This window comes from Ictalurus punctatus, chromosome 18 (genome assembly GCF_001660625.3).
Source record: "Ictalurus punctatus breed USDA103 chromosome 18, Coco_2.0, whole genome shotgun sequence".
Lineage (NCBI taxonomy): Eukaryota > Metazoa > Chordata > Actinopteri > Siluriformes > Ictaluridae > Ictalurus > Ictalurus punctatus.
Genome location: NC_030433.2, coordinates 12,989,116 through 13,013,395, shown reverse-complemented (window position 1 = coordinate 13,013,395; position 24,280 = coordinate 12,989,116). Strand labels below are relative to the sequence as shown.

The window sequence follows — 24,280 nt, the reverse complement described above, 5'->3', positions numbered from 1 at the left end:
GGTTAATCATCACAGCAAACAACACACCATTGCCCACTGTGATGATGTTCGATGATATTGGGTCTAAACTCTTAATCCATTTCATCAATTGCATCCATAGCTACAAAAGTAACCTCCTCTAGACCGTAGCATAAACAGTCAAACGTCCTACGTGCTTGCCTCCCTTGTTGTCGTTGTCTGTAAAACAAAAGTATTTTCTTGAAAAAAGTCTCTCTCATATACATGTATATAAGAATGATACAAATGCACATTTACTATTCAAATTCAGAAAGTGTGTGAATGTGAATAGTAAACGTGCATTTTATCTATTCAATAGATAAATATCAAACTATTTTATCACTCTTGATTTCTGGATCTGTAACAGTTCAGTTAGTACCTTGAAACGTTGGGTGATGGGTTGCTATCTGGTGATGATGGAGGGGTCACCGCTCCTGCCCTAACTCCTGCCCTGTGCCGTTGCTGACGGACCCTACATGCCTTTCGTTGTGCACTCTTCTCTCTTTCACTTAACTCACTCACTCTTTTCCTCTTTTTCATTTCAACATCTCTGGTATAGCCCTGCTTCCTGCTCTGCAAATATCCTTTTCTGCGTTCGGGATCAACATCCCTATGCTGCCTGTACTGCCACTGCTTCTCAGCTGCACTCAATTTAGCCATGACTGTGCAAAGGAGCATTAACAACGAGACAGAAGTTATAATCCTGAAAACTGAGTGATGTTCTATGCAAGAGAACTCAAGAAACAGCTTTGAATAAAGTTTATTTATACATGGGAATCACTGGTGTTACTCATAGTCACTGGTGTTACCTATAAGTAAGGTAACATCAGTTACAATTTTCAAGAAAAATGCATTTTACAAAATGGCTGCTACAGCGCCTCAAGCCACGTGTTGTAAATCATGGCATACACAATAAAATATGTAATTTAAATGTAATTTAATATGTAATTTAAATCCATTTGTGTTCATTTTTTTTTTTTACATTCCCCTAAGAATAAAATGTCATACCAGTGACCTCAACTAAAAGCTTCATATTAAATCATGGTATAAATGACATTTCTAATAACTAAAAAGAGACAGTGGACTTACCATGTGCCTTTCTTCATAGATCCTCAGGGAAGGGGCCACAGGAAGTCAAATTATGACATCAGTAGGAGTTCTTATTTCAAAATAAGAGACTTTTATTGTACGGTAACACCAGTGACATGACGTGACTCCAGGGGACAACTACTTTTATTATATATTTTATAATATTTATTTGACATTTAGGTTTTTTAAAAAAAAGTCCTTTATATTGTTATGCATACATTATTGTTTAAATGGTTTAAAAAAAAATGTTTCTGACTTCAAAATACAGCACTCACCTCTATACATGACAGTGGGGACAAGCACTTTTATGGTGCTTGGAATTCTATATAATTGATGGAAAAAACAAATATAGCCACATTGATGGCTCAAGAAGGTGTAATTGTTCAAACAACATTGTTTGTTTATTTAAAATTAATTTACTTAAAAACTTTAAACTATAAATACATTGTAACAATAAAGTGTCTTTTGTTTTTTTTCCAAGTGTAATCATTCTATGAATCCAGGGACAGAAAAACGCACATTTCCGTAGAATGGCCCAATTGCAGTGCTAAGGCTATAATAGCAATTGTAGTCCTAGCAATCACAGCATAACTGTTCATATAAATTGAAGTCCAAAGCCATCTTTATGGGTTTTAAGTGCTACCATCCTAAGCAATCTCAATGATCTTTAGGCTGCACCATGTGGGGCCATCCTCAGCAGCAGCAGAAGTAGGGCATCAAGATGGATCAGGTAGGTCTGGAGAACAGGAGGGGTCAGGATCATAGTATCTATGGAGCATTATGTGCAGCTCAACAGAAAGAGAGAGGGAAAGAGAGGAAGATTGTTGGGTACGCTTATTGCCCTGTAATGGTTAAGGACAATGTAATTTGCGTGAGTGAAAGCAGGGACTCCAGCCAAGACTAGCTATGACAGCATAACTAAAAGGGAGAGCCAGAAGGTAACACAGACATGAGGGCTCTCTGGGACATAAGACAGCCAGCCACACCACCATCAACAAACCTGGGTGACTGTGTGAAAGGGGGGGCATCCAAACATCCCAGTTCACCACAACACACTAATAACTACTAAAAATTACTAATATTCTTTTATAATCAGTGTGAAATTTTACTGGGAGCCAATGCAGTGTGGATAAGATGGGGGTGATGTGGTCATAATTTCTGGTTCTAGTAAGGACTCTTGCAGCTGCATTCTGGACTAACTGGAGCTTGTTTATGCTCTTACTGGAACATCCAGACAGTAAGGCATTATAATAAACCAACCTAGAGGTGAAGAAAGCATGAACTAGTTTTCCGCATCATGTAGTGACATTATATTTCTTATCTTAGCAATATTTCTGAATTGAAAGAAGGCTATCGTAGTAATATTATCTACATGAGCATCAAATGAAAGACTGGAGTAAATAATCACGCCAAGGTGTTTTACTGCTGCACAGGATGAAACGGAAAGGCCGTCCAGAGTTACCATGTAATCAGAAAGCTTAATTCTAGCTGCATGTGGTCCTAGTAGAAGTACTTCTGTCTTCTCAGAATTAAGTAAAAGGAAGGTAATAAGCATCCAGTGTCTGATGTCCTTTACACATTCCTGAACTTTATTAATTCTTTGGTGAGCAGAAAAGAAGACTCCATCCATCTCAAGGCTTGATGTTTTGTGCATTCTGAGATGCTTTTCTGCTCACTATGGTTGTAAAGAGTGATTAACCCAGTCTGGCCATTTTTCTCTGACCTCTATTATTAACAAGGCATTTCCACCCACAGAACTGCCACATGTTTTTTTCTGCACCATTCTGTGTAAACTCTAGAGACGTGTGTGAGAAAATCCCAGAAGATAAGCAGTTTTTGAAATGCTCAAACCAGCCCATCTGGTAACCAAGATCACACTCTTTCCTCGTTCTGATGTTTGATGTAAACATTAACTGAAGCTCTTGACCTGTATCTGCATGATGATATGCATTATGCTGCTACCATGTGATTGAATGATTGGATAACTGCATAAATGAGTAGGTGTATAGATGTTCCTATTAAAGTGCTAGGTGTGTATAATTTCTGTACACACACTGTGCTGGCCAGTCCCAAGTTATGCTTGCTGGAAGTCTGTTAGCTAGGTGAAAAAGCAGTGAGTAATGTAGTTTAACTCAAAAGTATGATGAGCTAATTATATGCATTTAATTCATATTATGGGAAGTAAGCAAATAGATGAATGTTTTCCCCATCCCAATGCCATTCTTAGCTCTTTCTCCATGTACTGTACACTGAACTGAATAGTGCCCAATAGCACAGCATGAGAGAAACTGTATGTGTGAGTGATGGGCAGCGAGGGTGATTTAAAGCCAGGTGCAATGACAGCTGTCCTTGAAAGCTGTGAAGATTGTCAAGCAGAGGGAAAGGAAATGGCAAAGATCTAAAAGAGCTTGTAGATTCAAGAAGGAGTGAAAGGCAGAGATGGTGGAAATGGCTAATGACTGGATTTGTGATATCACAGTTTCAACTGCTACAGGGCTGAAGAGTGCTATTGATGTCACAGTAAAGCCAAGACAGGGTTTATTCGGCTATGTTTGCAGAAAGAATAGAACACACTGAACGCATGTGTCCTTTATTATGTTGACAGGAAGGGGATGAGGGTTATTGTCACACACACACACTGGTTTCAGCCCATCCTGTTTTGTGTTGGAAGGAAATTGGGGACAAAGACCGTAGAAAATTGGCTTACTCACGGCTGTGTAAACCATCTGTGAATGTACTTTTCATCAGATGAAAGGAAGACAAAATGATGAAAGACAAAGTTGAGACATGATCACATGGATGTCATCCATCCACCCATCCATTTTCTATACCGCTTAACCTTCAGGGTCCCAGGGAACCTGGAGCCCATTCCAGGGGTACACCCTGGATAGGGTGCCAATCCATCGCAGGGCACAATCAGATACATGTTCACACACCCATTCATACACTACGGACATGACAATCAGCCTACCATTCATGTCTTTGGACTGGGGGAGGAAAGTGGAGTACCCGGAAGAAACAGATGTCATCTATGTAGAAAAAGAAATACTTTTCCTTTCACAAAACAAACTTTTGGCCATATATGTACGTCTTATGTTAAATCTCACCACCTTTTGTGTGACATACAACAAAAATGCTGTGCAAAACTGTATACTGTGAGAGGAATTAAACATGTCCACTTCAAATTTACACACTTGATACCTTTTAACTTTGTGCTTATAAATATTAACAAAATGTTTGTATTTATAAAAATAAAAAAATATGTAATTTATATACACTCACTGAGCACTTTATTGGGAGTACCTGTACACCTAATCATTCATGCAATTAATTGGCAGCAATTAGATCATCCTATCATCTGGCAGCAGTGCAATGCATAAAATCTTGCAGATACGGGCATTGGGTTATGTTCACATCAACCATCAGAATGCGAGAAAAATGTGACTTTCATCATGGCATAACTGTTGGTACTAGACGGTCTGGTTTGAGTATTTCTATAACTGCTGATATCCTGGGATTTTCACATGCAGCAGTCTCTACAGTTTACTCAGAATGGTGCAATAAAGGAAAAATGTCCAATGAGTGGCAGTTTTTTGGATGGAAATGCCTTGTTGATGACAGAAGTCAATGGAGAATGGCCAGACTGGTTCGAGCTGACAGAAAGGCTCAGATAACCACTCTGTACAATTGTGTTGAGTAGAAAAGCATCTCAGAATGTGCAACATATCAAACCTTGAGCCAGATGAGCTACAATAACAGAAGACCAGATTGGGTTCCACTTCTGTCAGCCAAGAACAGAAATCTGAGGCTGCAGTGGGCACAGACACACACAAACTGGACAGTTTAAGACTGGGAAAAATGTAGCCTGGTCTGATCTCAATTTCTGCTGAGGCACACTGATGTTAGGGTCAGAATTTGGGTCCATGGACGCAACCTGCCTTGTGTTATCAGTCAAGGATGATGATGGTGGAGCAATGGTGTGGGAAATGTTTTCTTGGCACACTTTGGGCTCATTAATACGAATAATTGCTTGAATGCCACAGTGTATTTGAGGTTTGTTACTGACCATGTCCATCACTTCATGGCCACAATTTACCCATCTTCTAATAGCTACTTCCAACATGATAATGCAATGTCACAAAGCAAAAATCATCTCAAACTGGTTTGATGAACATGACCATGAGCTCATTGGCCTTCCCAGTTACCGGATCTGAATCCAACAGAACACATTTGGGATGTGTGCAATTATTATATTTTTTAGATTATTTCCAAGAGGTATGGATCACAATTAAACCACAATACTGCAGAAAGCAAATTACTCCTTACCATAGACGTCTCAAAGCTGTAATTGCCAACACTGGCTTTGTAACAAAGTTCTAACTGTGGTTCTTTATAGTGTCTGAATACTTGTTCACCTATGCATCTTTATTTATGCTTATAAATACTTACCTTTTGTTCATATTTATAAGTACAAACTTAAGTACAGGTGGAACCTGTCTTATTTATACCCCTCTCATATCTAGTGTTTGTTGTCCCTTGGCTGTTGAGGTGTGTGGTGTCATCATGCAAAGAGTTCCGTAAGGCCTTCAGAAAAAAGTCTGTGGATGCCTATGGGTCTGGCAAGAGATTTTAAAAGGTATCCAAATTATTTGAAATACATCATTCTGATGTAAGGAAAATAATCTACAAATAGTGTAGATTTCAAAAACCTCTCCCAGCAAATTCAGCCAAAGAGCAGGCCGTCTGACGCAAAAAGAAGTCTGCAAGAACCCCAAAATTTCATCACAGGATCTGCTAGGAAGTCTTGCTACTGTTGGTGTCAGTGCATGCTTCTTCAATCAGAAAGAGATTGCACAAATTTGACCTGCATGGGAGGTATGCCAGGAAAAAACCTTTGCAAGACTACAGTTTGCAACTGAGCATATAGGCAAAGTCCAGGCAAAGACAGACGAATCAAAGATAGTTGCTTGGCTACAGTAACAGCAGACATGTTTGGCACAGAACAAAGACAGCTTTTCAGGAGAAGTACCTCATACCAACTGTGAAGCACAGTGGTGGAAATTTTATGGTTTGGGGTTGCTTTGCTGCCTCAGGAACTGGACATTATGCAAAATGCCTACAAGAAGTTATTTCTGGGGGGGCATTACTAGCTCCTGAGGCCAAGGGTGTACTTAGTTTTTCCACAGAAGAATATCACATCTATTGATATTTCTGTTGAATAAATGATTGAAAAAGCTAATTTTCCTTATGGTTTTGTTCAAGTATATCAACTTCATTAATAGGCACTGTTTCAAAGATGATCAAATATTTGCTCGTTCAAATATGTCAAAAAAGCCAACCATTTCTATGGGGTGTACTTATTTTTTCACATGACTGTATGCACTGAAATAATATTTAAACAATATTAATAAAAGTATTTGAATTTTTATTTCCCTTCACTGTAACTCTCGTGGTTACTACATGCACTTACCTCACAGTTAAACATGTTGAGAGAAAATTAAGAGGCTAGCCAGAAATAACAGGATCTTTTACGTGTAATGCAAGGACAGAACTCTAAATATTATAGCAAAAATGGTGGCCAACATCTTGCTGCCTTTTAGTCGAGAGCACAAGCATGATGTGCATTAGAAACTTTGTTAGAAGAGGATAATAATCTTGCACTCGTTTGATCATTTCTTGTAGTCTGTATTCAATGGCTTAACTAGCTCTGCTTATGTTACTACATTAAGTTTGCTACCATTTTTTACTGTCAGGTTCCAGACAACCAAAACATGGGACTGGGAATCGCACTGGAGCCTTTACCTTCCCAGACCGCTAGCTTAAAATTTAATGTCTAATGTAAAATGTAATGTCCATGGAGGGATATTAGTTACTTGATGAACCAACAATATATTGTTGAGGAGATGCTTCTTTAAAGCTTACTAAGCAGTTCTGTTTTCTCTCACTGCAGGAAGATGAAGTGCCCGAGCTAGAGATTGACGTGGACGAGCTGCTGGACCTGCCCAGTGATGTAGAGAGAGCCATCAGAGTGAAGGTTTGTGCCTTTTCTTCCTTAGCTTCAAAGATCTCACTGAATATGCATGCATACCTATGCTAATTTGACATTTCGACTTATTTTATGTAAAAAAAAAAAAAAAAACAAACAAACACACACCCATCAGCCATGACATTATTCCTGCCTTTGGGGTCTGAAGGCTATTGTTCCAGCTGGCATTTTATTTTATTTTGCATTTCTTCAGAATGCTGCCGTTTCTAATTTGGGCACCATACTAATAAAACTGTGAACAAACTGTAACCGACAAAATCAGTCCGCTCAGTATAATTGGTAAAGCGCGTTTAACAATACACGTGGTCACAAAGCAGCTTTGCAGAATGCTGTATGTAGATTTAGATCCATAATGAGAAAACCAGAGGCAAAAGTAGTAAGGAGATGACATGAGGAAGAAACCTTTAGAGGAACCAGGCTCACAAGGGAATCCGTACTCTTCTGGATAAATCATCACAGTACACAAGTGTAGAAGAGTAAAGACAAACAGTGATAAGTGTGTTAAAAGGTTGCTGTATTCTGACTTAAAAACGCTAGGTCAATATTTACACTGGGAAAGGTATGCTTATTCAGAGATTACGCACCTGCTTGAGTCGAATTTCTGGGTTCCTCATTTAGATAATTCAAATCCCCTGCTTGTAGTCCATGCCTCTGAAGATTTTCCTTGAGTAGTGTCAGAGATGGAGTTTTCCAATAATGTTGATTCATAACTATCCCTAAAACAGGTCTCTTTTTGAGCAGAGTCTCCAATTAAGATGCTGTCACCTCTAATGTCTAATTTTAAAAAAACAAAAACTTTTGTGCTCTTTAAAGGGATGACATTACTAATTTAATTAATAGTGCCATATTTATGTATGTAATATGGCATTCCATAGTTATTTAGAGTGTATGTACAGCCGAAAACATAAAATTCAGCACGACACATTGTGCATCACATCAACTGTCACAGTGGAGCTGGACATTCAGAGCCTCCATTTTACTCAAACTCAACTCCACGCCACTCACTCACTCACTCACTCACTCACTCAAAAAAAACAACAACCTTATACTTAACTTAATAGCACTTAAGTCCATAGTTTACGGTCCGAATACTTATGTCTGCAATTACTGTATTAAATCCTCATTACGCTTGTGTACCTGAGCTCATTTTCTAGGAAGCAGGACATTGGTCTATTTATTTTTATAAATGTTAAAAAATGTTCTAAATGTTTTTATTCCAGATGCTGCTTGTTGACTGTTACAAACCTAATGATGTAAGTCCATATTTAATAAGCTGTTCAGTCACAGACTTTTTATACTCTAAATCCTATAATTCACTTTATTGTGTATTGTGAAGTAAGTCAGTTATGAATGCTTTTGGTTTCAGCTAAACAAATGATCACAAATTTAGCACTTATTGTAAATGTAGTCATTGAGCCAAAATGTGTGGTGAACTGGGAAAACCTTTTAACATGGTGAAAATTCGACATTTTCTACTATATAGTTTTGAAATCTACCCACTTTATGAAACTACCCACTTTTTTACATTTACACTATATGGTCAAAAGTATGTGGACATGTGACCATCTTCCCCAAATTTTTGCCATAAAGTTGGAAGCACTCAATTGTTTAGAATAACTTTGCATGCTGTAGGTTTACAAGAATGGAATTAAGGGGCTCAAACCTGTTCAATGTATCAATGTAACTGTGTGTTTATTAGGGAAGCCACTGAAAAATTTCAGCCAAAAATGGTCTCTCTCTGTCAATGATATTTAAAAAAAAAGGATGAATATTTTGACCTAAAAATATTACATGGGCCTAAATTGAAGTGTCAAATCTAACACTTATTATCAACACCAGTAATGTTAATGGTGATAATTATAAAGAGATTAAATATGTTTACTCCTGTGCTCAGACGCATTCAAACATGTTGAACAGCACGTCAACAAAAAAAGTCAATGTATTTCTAAAAGGTTTTTATAAAAATTGTACCTTTTTAAAAAAAAACAAAAAAACAACTCTTTTAGTTTACTGCACGTTACTGCAGAATCACCTAAAAGTCCACCATCCAGCTCCCAGTTTTCACCGATGCCAACAAGCAGTTCCTGACTACACAGCTGATAATATTTTTTACACTTTTTTTTCTCACCGTGACCCTGAAATGGTGGAAAAAGTTTTCCTGGGTTTTTTTTTTTTTTTTAGGCTAACGATTCTGGGTGATATTTAGTTTATGATCTAGCTAGGGCTAACAAGTAATGCTAACTTTTGACCACCTATTAGAATTAAAACTTTATGCCAAAACAACACACTTGCCTCAAACCATGTCAAGTTGTTAAATAATGTCAAATGCTTTCATGTGTAGTTTTTGGTACAATCCAGAAATACCCTTCTATCCACTGTTGCGTTCCTACAGGACTTTGTGGCTGCACTGTTGGAGAAGGTGCGAGGCATGCAGAAGCTCAATACCCCACAGAAGAAGGGGGACATAACCCCATGAACCACCCACCAGCTCCTCCACCACCACCACCACCACCATTACCCTGTTCCTCCAACCGTGCACGGTGGAGAAGGGCACACAGACCGTACTACTCCAATACAGTGTGTCAAATGGAGGCGAGCGAGGAGCTCAGCCAAGCCAATCTCAGCTGCAGGTTAATCACTCCAACTGTCTTATTTTCTTTCACTACTGTTTCCTTAATATATTATTCCCATAGAGTGTGTGCTAGTCTCCCTTTTTAGCTTAAAATACTGTAAGGGACAGGACGTGTTGTGGAATGGTTAGTTATTCAGTTTTGTACGCTTAAACACTAAGTGCCATAGGACATGGCTTTGTGCATCTGTAATTGAGTAGAAAACTAGGTTACGGCTTTTTCCGTCCATGTAGATCTCACCTTATGTCTTTGCTTTTTCTTTTATAAGGGCTACGGCAGCTATTAGAAACGACACAGTGAGTGATATTGTTTTAAATGAAATGTCTTAGGTTATGATGTATTTTGAAGTGAAATGGGGGAACAAGGGGAACGAGGAAACTGGGGCTTTTGCGTGTTTTGAGATTTTTCCATTTAGTAGGACTTTAGGATATAACCGAACTGAACACTAAATCTCTGCTTTGTGCTCTAGATTGCTTCTGTATGCTTTAAAACAGAAGGATATAATATCTAGATCAACAAATTCAATCTGAACTGTAGCAATACCTTGAGTGCATTTTTGTTACGCCGGGTTTTTAACCAGCCTCCTTATATGCAGATCGAACAATACAACTTTAATGAGACCAGAGTGAAATGTTTGACAGCAGTATCATAGCTCAAAAAATAGACATTTTTTTGTACATAAAATTTTTATTCCACTCAACAATTCAACTTCAATTGTTTGACAACAAGAAGTAAACACAATCCCTATTTGCTGGAATGAAATACTGTACTGTATGCACTCTTGCATCCAAGTGTGTGTAGTAAGATTAAGAAAATAAAGAATGGTGCTGAAAACAATGCTGGCTCCAATGGAGATGGTGTTATTCATTTGAATTATTTTATTGATTGTACATGTGACTTTAATCTCTGAAACACAATAAACCACCCAAGAAAGAATAATTTCCTGATTATAGTCTCCAGAGCAACAGTGATTGGCTAATTTCAGTGCATGTACAGTGTAAAATGAGGGTTTCTGATTTTTACAGCAGACTGATTCGCTGCACTATAAATCAGACCTTCTTTCAATGCTCAACAGCTCCACTTCAAAGATGAGAGTGGCTCCACCTAGAGGATGGCAAAAGTATATTTAAAAAAACAAAACCAGAGGAACATACCTAATGTACTACAGTAATTGTGCTCTCAGGTTACAGGCCCATCAGATATAAGGTGTTAGATTTATAATACATACCTGGAATTTTGGGTGGTGCACCTCTGTCACCATAACCTAATACACAGAACAAAGTTGTCAAACATACATACAAATATACGCTACATGTGAGGTTACTTAAGCATTAATAATGCCAGTTACTATTTACAATGTTTAGCAAACGCCCTCATCCAGTGTGGCATATAGCAGTGCTTTTTAGTCTCCATCAAAAGCACACCCTTGCTAAATCAGAGTATAAGATAAGATCATCAAACCAAAACCCTGTTAGGGTACAGCTTGAAAAGAAAACACAAGTCAAGGGATTAAAATATATATATATATATATTTTATTTATATATACTGGCTATTTTATTTTTTAAAGATTTTTTTTTTAATCACAGAGACAAGCCACATGCCTTAATTATCATGTATTATCATTAAAGAGACAAATGATGTCTCACACACCCAACATATACTGTAGACATGCATAATATATTGGCTTGCATCACTTCTACTGGCATACCTCCCATATACACAATTGTTGGCTGCTTTTAGTCTGGTGTTTGGGGTGTATGAGCCCCCATTTGAACTTTCCTTGTTTAATAAACATGGTCCCCTTCATCTCAGTGGCATAAGATGTTGTAATTTTTCATACATTATCTATCTATCTATCTATCTATACACACACACAATCTGGGTTTGATTCAGTTGTTCTGAAGGTATGTGTAAAAAAAAAAAAAAAAAAAAAGTGTCACACACTGTGTTCAGGGTCATACTGACCCCACATTGAAAGTGATTGGGAAATGTGATAAAATACAAGGTTTTTTTTTTTTCATTTTTTCAAATAAAATCAATAATCCAGCATAAATCTGAAACTTTCCACACAGAAATGAAGGCCTGGTACTAAAGCACAAATACAATGTAGAACACAAATGCTCGCGCACACACACGCACAGGTCTGACTACCACAGAGAGCATTTGTATAGAATTTGGCAAAGAAAATCAGCCACAAATGCAGAACCAACACATGAAGGGGTGAGAACTAATGCGAACGTGTTCACTGCTGTTCATTTCACCATATTGCTGTTGGTTTTATTTACGTATTAATTAATTAATTGCTTCCAAATTCTAACTTTTTTTTAACATTTGGTTCATTAAAATAAATAACATGCAACTACAATTCGACTAAGTCTTGTCTTTTAGGTGTGTCTTATATGGCATTTTGTAAAAACAGACACTTCAAAACATCAAAAACTACAAAAAATATATATAATAAATTATATATCTAATTTGTATTTTTTTTCCTTTCTTTTTTTTTACAGTCACTTAACTGAGTGTAAACAGAAACTGAGGAGAATACAAATGTTTATGTAATATGTATTTATTATTTATATATTTATGTAATATATGAATGTACACATTATACATGGGTCAAAGTTAAAATGTTTTTTAAATTGAATATGCCACATTCTCAACCCTCTATTGCATGAATTACTACATTTACATAAATGTTTTTTAAACTGTATTTTTATTACTTGAATTTGTTCAAGTTGGTAAATTATTGCTATATGGCCACAATGTGCAATGGTGGAAAGTATCATATAATCAAAAAATATCACAAGATGTATGAAATTACAATTCCAATTACTCCATTTTTCAGACTACAGGTTCCAGGTCTTTTTGCCACCTAGTAAGCATGTAAAGGTTCTATCTTCTAGAAACCCTAACCCAGCTGTAAAATGTATGTGGATGAACTTATCTTAAAAATTAGATCCAAACATATTTTGGGTGAAGTATCTTTTTAATCCTTTCTCTTGAAAGATAAAATTTAGAACATTCCTACAACAGTTTTTCTTACTTTGAATATGAAAAAAATGTAAATATACTATGAGAAGTCTAGTGTCTGTTTTGCCGTGCAGGCCTGTTCCAATTCATGAGTGCACATACCACAGTTCTATTATCACAATTCCATTGTACCATTTGACAGAATACTAAAAATATATAAAGCTGTTTTAATGACGGCAAATAAATGTTAACTTTTCAGTGTTTCATTTTTCAACTTTAAACAGTTTTGCATAAATATTGAAAATTTTTCACATTTTCAGAGCCATCTGATGATGACCTTCACCATGCCATGTGACTGCAGAAAAGGAAGTGAAAACAACACTTCTTGGTCATGTGACACTGCATTTATCATGTTTTTTTTTTTTTTTTGGCTATGCCGAAGTTAAAGTTTCACAGGAAAATAGTCATTTTGTATTACTGCCTATCCAAAAATTGGAGATAAATTAATTGTTGCCATATGGCAACACCATGCAGTAAAGGGTTAAGAAAATGATTTATTTGTCATTTGATTGTAACTCATTTTTAACATTTGATGTATTATAATATGGAGTTACATTTTTAAGAGAAAACAATTGTGTTGCTGTATAGGAAAGGAAAAGACATCATTTGATATAGTGAAGCTTTTCGTAAAGAGATGTTTAACATTTATGGAAGGAGTCTCCAGTGTCAGTAAAAATGCTCCTTTAAGCTTTTTTAACGATGTTGGACGTTGCATTTTCAGGTTTCTCAGTGACGCTGCGTCTTTTTCCTCTTATTTACTTCAAGAGCGGGGGAAAAAAGAGGCTGGTGAGGGAATGACTGTTTGGAGCTGTTATAAGTGAAAACAGGAACTAACTTGTTTCGTGGACATTCCGCATCATTACATGTAACTTTAAATAGATTAAAAAGTACAACGTGTCATTTTTTATTTAAAATATATGTTAGCATTGCCACACTGCTGCAGTTGAAGAAGAAGAAAATACTGTGCTGTTATTGGAAAAATGCCATTGCACTGTCTTTGTTTATTTTCATTACAGGACACCATGAAGTGAGCGATTCCTTACATAACAGAGTTATGCTTATATAACTTTCATATGATCATATACTTTCAATTTATTCCCACATTATGGAAGAGTAAACAACTAAACTAAAAATCTGAACATTCCGCCTCTAAGATGACAAATTTCCTGATCAAAAGCTTCTCACATCGTCAGGATTGCAGCTCCGTTCTTTTGCTATTGATGCTTTCCTACAGAATTCCCTACACCAGCAAATTGCAAACATCTAGCTGCACTCTAATTTCAAGAGCTCTCTGAAAATGTGCCAGAATTCAAATAACCTGCTGGAAAGTTAAATGAGCATTTGAATGGCAGGTCACATGATGTGTAGAGCTACTTAAATACACCTCCATTTTCAAAACTCTGAAGGACAGGTGCCCTTGCTGGACGTTTATCATTCCCTATACAGGATTTTGCTATAGAGTTTTTTTTAAATTTTGGGTTGCAGTTAAAATGCTTGATTTTGCTGCAGCCTTTTTCAAAATGCTTGATGCAACTTGCAATTGGAGTCGAAAACTACTTGAATTGTTGAAATTGCAACTGCACGAAATTCTTTTGCACTGTCTTTCGCAGTGATGTCAGTAAATGAGACCTTTTAGCTGTACTCATGTTTGACACAAATGAATCGAAGAGGGTTTTGACTGAATGCATGCTGTGATGATGTCACATGACACGTCTAGGCCAAAATCTATACACTATATACTGACCGAGCTCAGATGGGATGACCAGCTTCCTCTTCTCTCCCTCACACATTCTGAGAACAAAAGAGAGACGTCACACAATCAACGACACATTTAAACTTCCACGCTGTACTTGGCTCGGTAACTCTCATCCTTGCTAGAAGCAAAGATTGAGCCAAAATCCCAACATGTGAAGTCGGACTCACCCTAGCAGCCCCTGGTCCCAGCCCTTAATGACTTGCCCAGTCCCCAGGGTGAAGGTGAAGGGCTGATTCCTCGGTATACTGCTGTCAAATTCAGTCCCGTCCTCCAGCCTTCCCTTAGAGTCAATTTAAAAAAAAAAAATCAGTCACATAAGCAATATCAGAATCAAAATTTCTTTATTCACCAAATAGAGTATGGGATATGATACAGGTAATGGTACTGCATTACACATGCTTTAGTAACAGCTCATTCATGGGGGCTTGCATAGCAAATGCTCCACTTAATCTAACTCGCATAATAATATTAAAATGTGTCTTATTTCAACACAGAAAGACATAATCTTTGTAAAGTGACTCCTCCTTATGGAAGGAGTCTCCAGTGGCAGTGTTATGTAATTGTAAGTATAACATAACTGTCCTGATAACAGGAACTAACATGTATGCAGACTTTGTACAATTTTAAATAACTATTTACATATACCACTGGTATTAAGCTAATAAAACACTTCAGGAGATGCTGCTAAAGGGAAATAATCAACTTCAGAGTGGTAACAGTAATTCCCTTTCGTGTTTGGTCACAGAACACCTGATAAATATTAATATGGCACGCTCTCTTACTTTAGCTTATGCGAGTTCTTTCTCTTGAGAACACTGTGACCTTTTTCTCATCTCCTCGACAACCCATATCACAGGAATGTGTCTTTTTCTGCTAGTTTCTCTTATCTGGCAAAAACATGCTACCCCCTCACTTGTTCGTACGCGATGTACCAACGGCCTGCCGTTTTTACCTTGACCGATGATCACACCTATTGCTGAGGCACATGACTATTTGATGATTTGTGTCTAACCAATAAGAATTAAAACTATTGTCTGATATTTTATATATATATATATATATATATATATGTATATATATGTGTGTGTGTGTGTGTGTGTATATATATATATATATATATATATATATATACACACACACACACACATATACATATATATATATGTATATATGTATATATATGTATATGTGTGTGTATATATATATATATATATATATATATATATATATATATATACACACACACACACACATATATATACATATATATATGTATATATATATATATGTGTGTGTGTGTGTGTGTATATATATATATATATATATATATATATATATATATATACATACATATATATATATGTGTGTGTGTGTGTATATATATATATATATATACACATATATATACATATACATATATACACATATATATACATATACATATATATACATATATATATATATATATATACACACACACACACGTCTTTGTTCAACATTGTTCATGAAGCACACTCTATTCCTTACAAGTCCGCACAGGCTGCTGTACTGGTTGCTCAGACTCAGGCTTGTCGTCTGTTTCAAGGCCAGAACGTCACCATTTACACAGACTCTCGTTAAGCCTTTGTGTTGTTGCGCATGATTTTGTTAAGATATGGCATGCCAGGGGTTTTAAAGTGGCTGATGGTAAACCTATCTCACATGCCACTCGTTTCAGTATCCCTCCTCCCGCTACGCTTAACTGTATTGAGTGTCAAGGGTCACGATTCTGCTGATTCCGAACTGGCCCCAGGGAATTAAAAATGGGCATAAATGGAAAAAAAAAAAAAAAAGACGGCTCATCATCGCCATACATTGATCATAACACTGTTTTTTCCCCTGTTCATGCATGCGTGGTTACCTCATGATGTTGATATTGTGATTTTCCCTCAGATGGTATTATTCGTTGCCCCAATGTCCGCGCTGCATTGCCCAATTCAGTATTACCATTTCTGGTGCACCATTTTCACTGTGTTTCACAGAGGGATGGTTAATATTATTCTAATTTTATTAATGTAAAACTGGGTAGATCTGCTCCCAGCAGTTCTCTGTAAAATCAGAATGACACCACGTCCACACAAATCACAACTGTCTCCTTTCGAGATCTTAATGGGCAGGCCATTTCCAACCCCTTGGAATAAAGGTCACCTTGGCATTTCTTTTGCAGGAGGCCTGGTCGTGATTGTTGGCGATTATACTCAAGCCTTAATTGAAAAATTGAAGTGTGCATGTCTCTGCTTCTCTCCCTTTACCTGCAGAAAAGCCTACTCTCCATTTCCTCCCAGTACTCAATACTGGTAAAAGTCTTAACCCTCAGCGAAGGTGATGGCAGTCACACTAACCACCGAGCTTGCAAATTCACAGCCTCAGTGGATCTACACCAGTCGACTGAAGCGAACCCGGTATCACATCCTCAATAGCTGAGAAACTGAAACATTCACAATCAAGCTGCCCTTAGGGGGCCTCTGCTCCTTAACACATTCACATATAGGTTTCTGTGTATTCACATTCTTTTCTGTATATATAAGTTGAGGGAAGGACTAATTCTGTGGAGGCTTCAAGATGCCTATCACCAAAGAGCATGCACAGGTCCCGTTGAGACCTAAGAGAGCATTCATAAATATTAATATGACACGCTCTCTTACTTTAGCTCATGAGTTCTCCCTCTTGAGAACACTGTGACCTTTTTCTTATCTCCTCGATATCACAGGAATGTGTCTTTCTCTGCTAGTTTCTCTTATCTGGCAAAAACATGCTACTCCTCTCACTTCGTACACGATGTACCAACGGCCCGCTGTTTTTACCTTGACCCATGATCACACCTGTTGCTGAGGCACATGACTATTTGATGATTTGTGTCTAACCAATAAGAATTAAAACTATTGTCTGATTATATACAGTGGCAAGAAAAAGTATGTGAATCTTTTGGAATTTCATGGTTTTCTGCATCAATTGGTCATAAAATGTAATCTGACCTTCATCTAAGTCAAGGGTATTGACAAATATAATGTGCCTAAAATAATACACACAAAACATTCTGATCTTTCATGTCTTTATTGAGAACAACCAAAAAAACCTCATAGTGCTTGTGGAAAAAGTATGTGAACCCTTGAGTTAATGACCTCAAAAAAGCTAATTGGAGTCAGGTTTTAGCACACCTGGAGTCTCGTTAAGAAAATTAGTTTGGAGGTGTGGACTACAGCTACTTTGACTGATGAAAAACCCTCAAACTTTTGGAGTTTGCTCTGCACAAGAAGCACATGCTTATGTGAGCCATGCCTCAGCAAAAAGAGCTTTCAGAAGATTGACGATCAAGAATTGTTGATTTACATAAAGCTGGAAAGGGTTACAAAGTGTAACAAAATTCACCAGTCTACAGTTAGGCAAACATTCTACAAATGGAGACACTTTGGGACTGTTGCTACTCTACCAAGAAGTGGGCGCACAGTCAAAATGACACCCAGAGCACAACGAAGACTCATCAATGAGGTAAAGAAACAACCCCGAATGACAGCCAAAGATTTGAAGGCATCATTGGAACTGGCTAACATCTCTGTTCATGAGTCTACAATACGTAAAACATTGAACAAGCAGGGTATCTACGCAGGACATCATGAAGGAAGCCACTGCTTACTAAAAAGAACACTGCTACATGGCTAAACTTTGCAAAAGAGCACACTGACACTCCACAGCAGTATTGGCAAAATGTATTGTGGACTGATGAAACTAAGATTGAACTATTTGGAAAAACCACACAGCACTACATCTGGCGTAGAAAGGGCATGGCATATCATCATGAAAACATCATCCCAACCGTAAAATATGGTGGAGGAAATGTCATGATTTGGGCCTGCTTTGCTGCATCAGAGCCTGGCCAGCTTGCAATCATTCCCAAGTATATCAGACAATTCTTCAGGATAATGTGAGAATGTCTGTACGTCAGCTGAAACTGTGTAGACGTTGAGTGATGCAACAGGACAACGACCCAAAACACCGGAGCAAGTCCACAACAGAATGGCTTCAGAAAAACAAAATCCACCTTTTGGAGTGGCTCAGAGCCCAGACCTCAACCCAGTAGAGATGCTATGGAGTGACTTGAAGAGAGCCATACACATGAGATGTCCAAAGAATATGATGGCGCTAAAGCAGTTCTGCCAGGAAGAATGAGCTAAAATTCCTCATGAACGATGTGCAAGTCTGATCCACAGCTACAGGAAGCGCCTGGTTGAGGTTATTGCTGCCAAGGGGGGGGTCAACCAGTTATTAATTCTAAGGGTTAACTTACTTTTTCCACTGCCATTTTGAATGTTGAATGAGTGTGTTCAATACAGACAAGAGGGATCAGAATTTTTTTTGTTATTATTATTTTAGGCACATTATATTTGTCAATACCCTTGACTTAGATGAAGATCAGATCACATTTTATGACAAATTTATGAAAACCATGAAATTCCAAAAGTTTCACCTACTTTTTCTTGCTACTGCATCTATCTCTCGTCTTTTTTAATAAACCGAGAGACTTTGCTATCTGACCTTGTGTGTTTGTGTCTTATGGCAACTCTCCCAAGCGCTCGAAACAAGATATAGCTGTGGCAGTGTGACAGCGCCTTTTATTCTCATTCTTATCTATCTCATATTTTCTACATCATCAAAAGATTTTCTAACACTACCAGTGATTATTTTCCTGTAACAGTATGCCCAGTCGTGTTTTTTCCTTTCTTCATCTCTGAGGGAAATTCAGTTGTTCAATAATAGTGATGAAAATGTAGCGTGCAGCATAGACGCACTATACAACCAAACGTTTGTGGACACCTGACCATCACAATTATGTGGTTCTTCACCAAACTTTTGCCATAAAGTTGAAAGCACAAAATTGTCCTAAATGTCTTTGTATGCTGTAGCATTACAGTTTCTCTTCACTGGAATTAAGACGCCCAAACCTGTTCCACTATGACAATGCCCCTGTGCACAAAGTGAGCTCCATGAAAACATGGTTTGCCAAGGTTGGAGTGGAAGAACTCAAATGGCCTGCACAGAGCCCTGACCTCAACCCCGCTGAACATCTTTGGGATGAACTGGAACACCAACTGCACCCCAGAGTCCTCCTCACTTTACATCAATACCCAACACTGCCAATGCTCTTGTAGCTGAATGATCACGAATCCCCACAGCCACACTCCAAAATCTTGTGGAAAACACTTCCAGAAAACTGAAGGTTTTTATAACAGCAAAGGGGGAATAAATATGGAATGGGATGTTCAACAAGTTCGTATGGATGTGATGGTCAGGTGTCCACAAACTTTTGGCCATGCAGTATATAAAAAAAGAAAGAACATCAAAATAGAAATAATTAGATTTTTTTGGGATAAATATTAAGATATTGCAGGTAAGGACTCATACTGCACGTAAATATTGAGACGCTTATCAGTCTCTTTAAGTGCGTTATAAGAAACCTACGGTGTAGTGCATGTTCAGTACGTCCCCCTTCCGTGACTTGATGGGACAGTTTTCCACTCTTTTCTTTATCCCGATCTGGAGTTTCTTCTTCTCAGCCCCGTTTACCACCTCCGTGAGAAGGGTCATCAGGGTCACGGCTAGAAACAAATACAGCCTCATATCTGTAAATACAAGAGCAAGGTTACAGTAAATAGCAGAAAAACATTTCTGTAACTAAAACTAAACTAAACTAAACAATGTGTAGAGTCTGTTGCATAAAGTGCAAAAAAGTGAGCTGAAGGTAGTAACATTACAAAAGCTTTAAAGAAGTCTACATACTAGACAGTGATGAAGCCTGAAAGGATATTACAAACAGATTCAGAGATTTTTTTTACTCGACTGTTAGGTGTATAATACTGCAATCTTGTCAATCACACAAGAGGGAAGACTACATACGGAAATGACATTCTGGGTATAACAGAGAAAAAGGTTTTGCCAGCTTTTGATGATATGAGAGCGCTTTAGAGACGTTTTCCTCGAGGAAACATTTTCTTTACACAGCAGTGCATATCTGATGTATTTCTTGAATGTGGAGTCTAGACCGAGTGTCTGCGCTACTAATTCTAAACATTTGATTTCACGTGGTTTGTTCAGACCGCAGTGGTACAATGGTGAAAGTAAGGAAAATGGAAAAAGGGGATGAAAGAGGGAGAAAGCAAGCAAAAGACAGAAATAAACTAAAAGGAGTATAACTGCTGATCTCTTGGGATTTTCACACGCAATAGTCTCTAGAGTTTACTCAGAATGGTACAATAAAGAAAATACATCCAGTGAGTGTCAGTTCTGCGAGTGGAAACGCCTTGTTGATGAGAAGTCAATGGAGAACAGCAAGACTGGTTCGAGCTGACAGAAACGCTATGGTAACTCAGATAACCACTCTGTACAATTGGCTACAACAGCAGAAAATTCCACTTCTGTCAGCCAAGAAGAGAAAACTGAGGCTGTAGTGGTCGCAGGCTCACCAAAACTCGACAGTTGAAGCCTGGAAAAACGTAGCCTGGTCTGATGAATTTCTGCTGATGCATGTAGATGGTAGGGTCAGAATTTGTTGCCAACAACATGTACCCATAAATCCATCCTGCCTTGTGTCAACAGTCCAGGCTGGTGGAGGTGGAGCAATGGTGTGGGGAATGTTTTCTTGGCACACTTTGGGCTCATTAATACCAATCAATCATTGCTTGAATGCCACAGCGTATTTGAGGTTTGTTGCTGACCATGTCCATCCCTTCATAGCCACAATCATCTAATGGCTACTTCCAGCATGATAATGTACCATGTCACAAAGCAAAAATCATCCCAAACTGGTTTCATGAACATGACCATGAGTTCAGTGTTATTCGGTGGCCTTCCCAGTTACCGGATCTGTGTCCGATATTGAGACCCAGTTTGAACAAGCAGATTCCAGGCATCTGTGGAAAAGCATACAAACTGTTACAGACTACAACCCCCCCCCCCGACCATAAACAATGGCAGTGCCTCCCTAGCCAATGACGAACATCTTTTAATCATGTTTTGAAGATACCAGCTCCAGCACAAACCAGGAAAACCATGAACAGGAACAATCAGGTCTAGCAGGGGAAGAGGAAGGACTGGTCATTTCATAACTGGACATGAGGAAAGTGTTATACAAAGTTAACACCAGAAGAGCATGTGGTCTGGACAACATCCCTGGATGTGTGCTAAAAGTCTGTGCTAACCAAATAGCTCCAGTCTTCACCACCATTTTTAACCTCAATCAACAGGCCATTCCCACATGTTTTAAGTTCTCCACCATCATTCCTGCTCCCCTACCCTTTGTCCCTGAATGACTACCACCCAGTATCACTCATTTCTATAGTGATGAATTGCTTCGAAAAACTGATCAGAACTTACGCCTGCTGCTCCCTCCCCAGTTGCCTTGACCCATTACAGTATGCATACCGTTCCACAAGATCCACTGATGATGCCATCAACCACACACTGCCCTCTCCCACCTGGACCAGAGGAAAGGGAACTACGTGAGAATGTTGTTTGTGGATTACTTCTCCACCTTTAACACCACTGTCCCTTCACACCTTTGCAGAAAGGCTGAACTCCTCCATACGCCACTGGATCCTGGGCTTCTTAACCGGACGCCCCCAAATGGTCAGGATAGGAAATCACACCTCTTCCACACTCACCCTCAGCAACTGAGTCAATCAGGGCTGGCTCCTCAGCCCCCTGCTGTACTCCCTCTATACCTGTGACTGCACGGCCAAACATAGCTCCAACAAGCTGGTGAAGTTTGCTGATGTAACAGTGGTGGTAGGCCTCATCACTAACAACAATGAGAAACCTACCTAGAGGAAGTAGATGTCCTCTCCACATGGCTCTGCAATAAGAATCTCTCCCTGAATGTCAACAAAATTGAGGAGGTGATTATTGATTATTGGAGGAAGCAGGTGAGGAATTACAGCCCCCTGATGATCAATGGGGCTACAGTAGAGAGCGTGAGCAGCGTCTAATACCTAGGAGTCCTATACCTCTCATGGACAACACACATGAACTGCTTAGTGAGAAAGGCACGTCAGCACCTCTACCATTTACAAAGTTTGGCCAGGTTCAAGGTCTCCTACAAAGTGTTGAGGGCTTTCTACACTGGGACTGTGAGCAGTCTTCTCACAAGGAGCATCACCACAACCCAGGACTGACAGACACTATCAAGAGTGGTGAGGGCAGCAGAGAACACCATCAAGACTTCTCTCCCCTGCATCACAGACATCTACACCCAGCGATGCAGGACCATGGCCAGGAGAATTATCAATGACTTTCACCACCCTGGACACAACTCTTCACACTACTCCCATCAGGGAAACGCTACCGGTTCCTGAGGACCAACACAGCGAGACTCGAGAGTTTCTACCCTCAGGAAATCGGGCTACCGAACACTTGAAAGTCTGCATATTCCTATCTCACACAAAATAATCTGCACTATAGAGAAGGAAAAATTTATTATTTTGCACATTGTAGAAACTCTATATACACTTTACACGACAGTATATATCTGCTCCCACACATCATATTCCCTTTAGTCCATTATATATTTTTTTTATTCTAGTCTATTGTATTTTATTCTACAGCCTATAAAATTTTTATTACATCTACTGTATTTTATTTTACTACATTCTGTTTTATTGTGTGTGTACATCCTCAGTCGTTGTTGGTCTGCTCGTTATTACACTGTGGGATGAGTAACTAAGGAAAAACATTTTACTACATTACATCGCACATATGTAATATGTACGTGACAAATAAAGAACTTTGAACCAGTAGAACATCTTTGGGATGTGGTAGAACGGGACATTCACATCATGAAATCTGCAGGAATTGCCTGATGGAATCATGTCTACATGGACCAGAACCTCAAAGGAGTGTTTCCAACATCTTGTTGAATCCATACCACGAAGAATTGAGGCTGTTTTAAGAGCAAAGGGAGACCCTACCCAATATTAGTATAGTGTTCCTTAAAAAAAAAGTGCTCTGTGAGAGTGTGTATACCCTTTAATATACGATTTTGAGGTTTCCGTTTCATAACCACAATATTTAACATCTGCTGAAATGATTTAAACCCTTCTGCAGCGTTCTTAACATTGCGCATGCGCAGAGAGTCTAGTGCCTTAGTACACGTTATCATAAACAACTGAGTTATTTAGAACAGCACGTGATTCTCAGTGTTGCAAGAAAATTATTCCACTATTAAAATAAACCGATTATATTGAAAATATAATCTCCCGAATACGTTTTTACAGACTTGGAAACAATAAAACGAGTTTAGCAACTAGCTCAGTCAATCTACACCATCTGTGTTAATTTAATACTAAAGCTGGTTTATATAATCACAGTTACACATATTTTAATTACTCATTAAAAAGAACCGATACATCATTCTGCAATCTTATTTAATACAATCTTCAATATAATACAAAGTCGCTTGTAATATGCAGAAGTAGCGACACTTGGCTAGGCTGGTTAGCTAGCTGGAGACAGAACGATAAAGTAAAGCTAGCTAGTAAACCAACGTGATATCCATTCAGATATAGATTATATATTTCTCACTGTATTATTGAAAGGAGTGGGAAAACTATGAAAAAATATTTTCATTCTCGCATTACCTGTAATTGGGGTAAAATGGCAGTTCCCGGTCAGTTTCGTTATAACAGGGTAAGTGATTAACGCTT

At 38.2% G+C, this 24,280-nt stretch overlaps 2 protein-coding genes across 2 annotated transcripts in view; one reads left to right on the top strand and one right to left on the bottom strand.

Annotated features, from left to right (window-relative positions):
* ppp1r14ba (protein phosphatase 1, regulatory (inhibitor) subunit 14Ba) overlaps positions 1–10,860 on the top strand; it is a 16,130-nt gene extending 5,270 nt beyond the window's left edge. The window contains exons 2-4 of the mRNA XM_017493326.3: positions 7,037–7,120; positions 8,353–8,385; positions 9,525–10,860. Coding sequence (XP_017348815.1) covers positions 7,037–7,120; positions 8,353–8,385; positions 9,525–9,608 — 201 coding nt within the window. The 3' untranslated portion in view covers positions 9,609–10,860. The remainder of the gene's footprint in view (positions 1–7,036; positions 7,121–8,352; positions 8,386–9,524) is intronic.
* Positions 10,430–24,280, bottom strand: fkbp2 (FKBP prolyl isomerase 2). The gene is given in 6 exon segments (NM_001201141.1): positions 10,430–10,866; positions 10,991–11,026; positions 14,538–14,584; positions 14,717–14,829; positions 20,046–20,206; positions 24,215–24,280. Coding segments are annotated over 5 exon segments (417 nt in total). The 5' UTR covers positions 20,205–20,206; positions 24,215–24,280; the 3' UTR covers positions 10,430–10,804.